General features: G+C 36.1%; 1 protein-coding gene across 2 annotated transcripts in view; it reads right to left on the bottom strand.

The window, feature by feature from the left end:
• Window positions 1-3821, bottom strand: part of LOC307140575 (uncharacterized protein) — a 5012-nt gene extending 1191 nt beyond the window's left edge. The window contains exons 1-3 of one of the 2 annotated variants that reach the window (XM_079840181.1): window positions 3003-3821; window positions 1969-2158; window positions 1607-1802 (exon numbers count right to left, since the gene is read on the bottom strand). In XM_079840181.1, coding sequence (XP_079696307.1) covers window positions 1607-1802; window positions 1969-2156 — 384 coding nt within the window. In that variant the 5' untranslated portion in view covers window positions 2157-2158; window positions 3003-3821. The remainder of the gene's footprint in view (window positions 1-1606; window positions 1803-1968; window positions 2159-3002) is intronic. The other variant, XM_079840180.1, reaches the window with a different exon arrangement.
• Between the last annotated feature and the right edge of the window lie 817 nt (window positions 3822-4638).

The raw sequence follows: 4638 nt of genomic DNA, 5'->3' as shown, positions 1-4638 counted from the left end.
TTTTAACCAGGACACGTCCTTCAATTTACGGTTTTATTTTGTAGAAACCATGGAAACAACAAAGACGCTTTAATATAGGGCTGTGCGATATTGAAGAAAAATGCGATATCCTTGTTAAATAATGCGATATTCGATATGCAGTACGATATTGCTTTAAGTGTGTAAAATCTATTTAAATTATATTTAAAAAAATATTTAAAAACTGAGAATGATACCATTTATGTGTTTCGCCTTCTTTCTGGGAAAAGAAAGCATCGCAACAACTTCTGAAAGTGACCAGCAGTGTTTTAGCAAATATTTATGTCACAAATCTGACAATATCATTTTAACATCAATGTAAAGAAACAAAACATGTAATGCCAATATTTAAATACCAAAAACTCTTTGACTTGGTAATATATAGTTACATCAACCTAAAACTTAACATCAAGAACATTCAGGTAAAACAAAGACATCTGAACTAGGGGTGGACGATTATTTTTGTTATTAAAAATAAGAACTAAAAACAGTAGTCTTCACATGATTTAAATATACACTGATACATAATAAAGCTACAATTCAGAGTGATTTTCTCTTTTGTTTTTGACAAACAGCGGCAGGTTTACTGTATTAGCAGGTTTACTGTATTACTGTACTGTCACTTTAAGACCTAATGCACGGATCCTAATGACACACATTCGGTTTCTTTCCCCAACTGATATCGTTCACTTAAAGCATAACCGACTGTGTTTATATGAATACTCATCAAGACAGCCATTTTGATATAACTGTGTGTGTATTTGACAGTTTGAGTGTGTAACAAGACAGCGCGAGACGGCAAGGAGTTGTTTTTCGCAAGTTATTGTGTTTAATAACTCTTTTTAACGTCAAGCAAGTCGTTAAAAAGTGTTCAGTCTATTCTCTGCTATATGCGTCAACCTAAAACGTACAATTTTCACAATGTTGAAGTAGCCTATTAAAATCATTCAGATATTGCGTGCCCTTGCGATATGCATATTGTGATATGTACGTTTGCGATATTTCGATAATTTCAATATATTGTGCAGCCCAACTTTAATATATAGTATATTTTATTAGACAGGTGAGCAACTGTTTGGAGACATTCATCGACAGAAAACTAATTGTTATACAGCTCAACACAGTTAGTCTTATTGTTTAAATCTCGTTTTCTTGATTTACCGCGAGTACCGTGTTTTACCATGTCTAATATGATCTAGCTCACTGCAGTGTGAACAAGTGTCTCACAGTAGCATTATAACATAACTTTAACACGCTCAATGTGTGTAATGTGATAAAACACCTCTTGCCCACATATGCATGAGCGGAAGAAGAGGAAGCGCTCGTCTGCGGCAGAATAAAAGCTCTGTGAAATCAAGGCATCATCAAGCTACACCTTTGTTTTGAATAAGCGATCTCTAGCAGCGAAAAAATACATACTGTGGCTTTAACAGACTTGCAGGAAGCCATTTTGTTGCGATAAAGCCATAAAACAAGAAATATCAGAGAGGGGAGCCCTGTGGATAAATGTTTAATTTTCCAAGAATATGTTTAAATTGTAAGACTGCACAATAGCTGTTTGTGATTTGAATAATCATAAATGACCTACCCTCTTTGATTTTGTGTCCAGGTTTAGGAGTTCAGACAGCTGTACACATTGTGGTCTTGCAGACAAGCTGTTTTGAGATGCTTCTCCTAGGTCACGAACGCAGGACATTTTGGAGCTGTGTGTGTAAAACACGTCCAATTTTCTGCTGGACTCCACAGATGGCTTTAATACGACGTCCTCTAGTGTAACCAGGCTCCTGTACAAAGGTTTGGATGTTTTAGACAGACATTTACAATAAATATCTGACTACAGAGATCAAGAGGATGGGTGGTGTTTAAATAAAACACCTCAGTGACTATAATGGTGGTATGGCATTTTAGAAACTTTATAGGATGCCTTTATTTTTGTGAGCGAAGACTTACCGGCTGGTTTCCGCGTTGTGGAAGTGGATGTGATCTTCTGGTCTGAAGGCCACAACTTTGCTATATTCACCTTCATTTTGAAGGATAGCATCAAAATATGGCTTCTTGGTGTCTTTTATGGGGCTCACGTCACAAAGGAAACCCTTGACCTGATTCCTTAATTTTTTGGCGGGACTGTGTTCTGCCATGTCTGTTCACACGGATAACGGCTGTTAACTAGTCACTTTTCAAAGTTAAATAGGAACAGTTGACATTTACAAACAGCATGTCGTGAAGGCACACACGGAAGACAAGAACAAGTTGGATAAAGGTGTTATTTAGATTTTTTTTTGCGCACAAAAACCATTGTCGTCGCATTGTAAAATGATTGTAGAGTCACTGTGGTGAGATGGACTTTGTAACGACGTTTTAAGTGCCTTTTCTGGGTCTTGGGAGTATTAATGTACTGAATGCCAATGGAGGCCTATCTGAAGCCTTTCTCAGCATCAGCTTTCAACAAAAATATCTTCATTTGTGTTCCGAATATGAACGGAGGTCTTACGGGTGTCGAACGACATAAGGGTGAGTAATTAATGACAGAATTTTCATTTTTGGGTGAACTAACCCTTTAAATTCATTAAAAGTCTTTGGGATGTGCTGGAGGAGACTTTACAGAGTGTTGGACTCTTGCATTGTCAATACAAGAAATAAATGTTGAAATAAGAAATAAGATCTTGTATTGACAAGAGTCAAGCACTCTGTAAAGTATACTCCATATTTATACTGCCTATTTAAATCCAAACAACGACCCCCAAAATGGGGTTTTCACAGCAATGCCACAGTGAACAGATCTTAAAAGAACCATATTTTCTTAGTTTTAAGAACAATTGCAAAATCTAAAGAACTTCTTTTCTGATATAAAGAACCTTTTGTGCAATAGAAAGATTCAAAGGTCAAAGGTTCTTAATCAATGCCAATAAAGAACATTTATTTTTAAGAGTGTGCATATAAAACTACTGGAAACTACTTTTTTTTTTTTTTTAAAGTATCCATACCTTACCAACGATTATATTGTTCCCTTTAAATGGTACTCTTTATCACAGTCACCGGAACCACAGACACGCCTGCAAACACACTGATAACAACTGACTCAAAGACACCTCTTCATTAGAAAAATACCAAATTTAGCTTATGAAAACAGGAACATAAGTGTACAGTATCATCCACACTGAGCCACTATTATCACTTGTTCAATTCTTTCTCTTAAAGAAAAGTACCGTACCACGTAACGGTTTTGGTATCAAATGGTTCTATAAAAATAGCTACCATACGGATTATATTCATATAATATGTTTGTGCTGTGCTGCATATTCAGATGACAGCAAACACTTAGGCTGTGTCCCAATTCGCCTACTTATACTACGTCCTAAAAGTATGGACTCTTTTTGTGAAGAAAAAGTACATACTTTTGAGTGTGTAGCAGAAGAGTATGCAAGCTTTGGGACATACTTCGTCATCTTTAACGGACTCTGTTACGTGCGTCCCGTCACCCTTTAAACTGTCAATCATCGTCACAGTTAAAATCCCCCACTTTAAATTTAATTTCCTACCGTATCGGAGAGAAATGTAGTCGCTCGTTGATCTGCCTTTCGTGGGTCTTTAATGCAGAGACTCCTCTCATGTGTTTGCAAAGTTAATGGCCAAACGTATCATTACAAAAGTTCTCAATGATGCTGCAGGTGAAATATAATGTGGATAATATTGAATAAATATCTTTTCGTCAGGTTAAATACTGATAATTGCTCACTCAAACCACTTTATCTAACCCTCTCCACTTAACCGTCAGACTCGCGTAACCGTCATGTTTGTAGTTTTTTAACACTTTTTATCTGCGTTTGTAGTTCTAATCGAATCCTCGTCCATCTCGCAATGGGTTGTGGGCTAGAGTGCGCCTCGATCTGCACTTCAGATTCTGACCGGAAATAGTAGACCATCCGGGAATCTTTGGAATACTCTTTTCAACATACTACGATTTGGGACATACTAATTCTTTTTTCGAATACTATTTAGTACGGATAGTATGCGAATTGGGACGCAGCATTACTCAGATGGTGAACCACTTCTCGGATCAATTCATTTATTTAACTGAAAACAACCGGTGAAAGAGATCTCAATTCAAGTAGCTACTAAGTTAGATAGGCTATATATAATTCTGTAAAAGAATAGCAGAGAATATGCTTACCTGAGGCCGGTTGCAGAAACAACTATAGACTAGTCTTACAAGTTAGAGATGTTTTTTTTTTTTTTCATTAAGACTGTTTAAATCAGTACCTAAAAATGACTAGCCTAATTTGAAAAGAATAACTGCCTTTTGACTAAATGGGTCACACAGATCCTAAGGCACTGTCTCAAATAATGACTATGTTTATACAACTGACCCTTGTTCTCACGTCTCTTACGTTGTAGAAATGAAGACTGCACTCTGCCCATCAGATAAAATGCAAACATGTTTTATATGGCTAATGTTTGATCTGTAAATATTATAAGCAGAAGTAGCTGCACCACCCTAATAAAGATTCTTTATTGTATTTTTTATTTAAATATTTTATTTACTAAAATTATATAGTTTCCACAGAGAGCGAGAGAGAACAAATATGTGGTTTTGTTTCATTAATACAGTGTATACTTTTT

The sequence above is a fragment of the Gobio gobio genome (genome assembly GCF_949357685.1).
Source record: "Gobio gobio genome assembly, chromosome: 17".
NCBI classification, from domain to species: domain Eukaryota; kingdom Metazoa; phylum Chordata; class Actinopteri; order Cypriniformes; family Gobionidae; genus Gobio; species Gobio gobio.
This window is presented reverse-complemented; position numbering and strand designations above follow the sequence as displayed.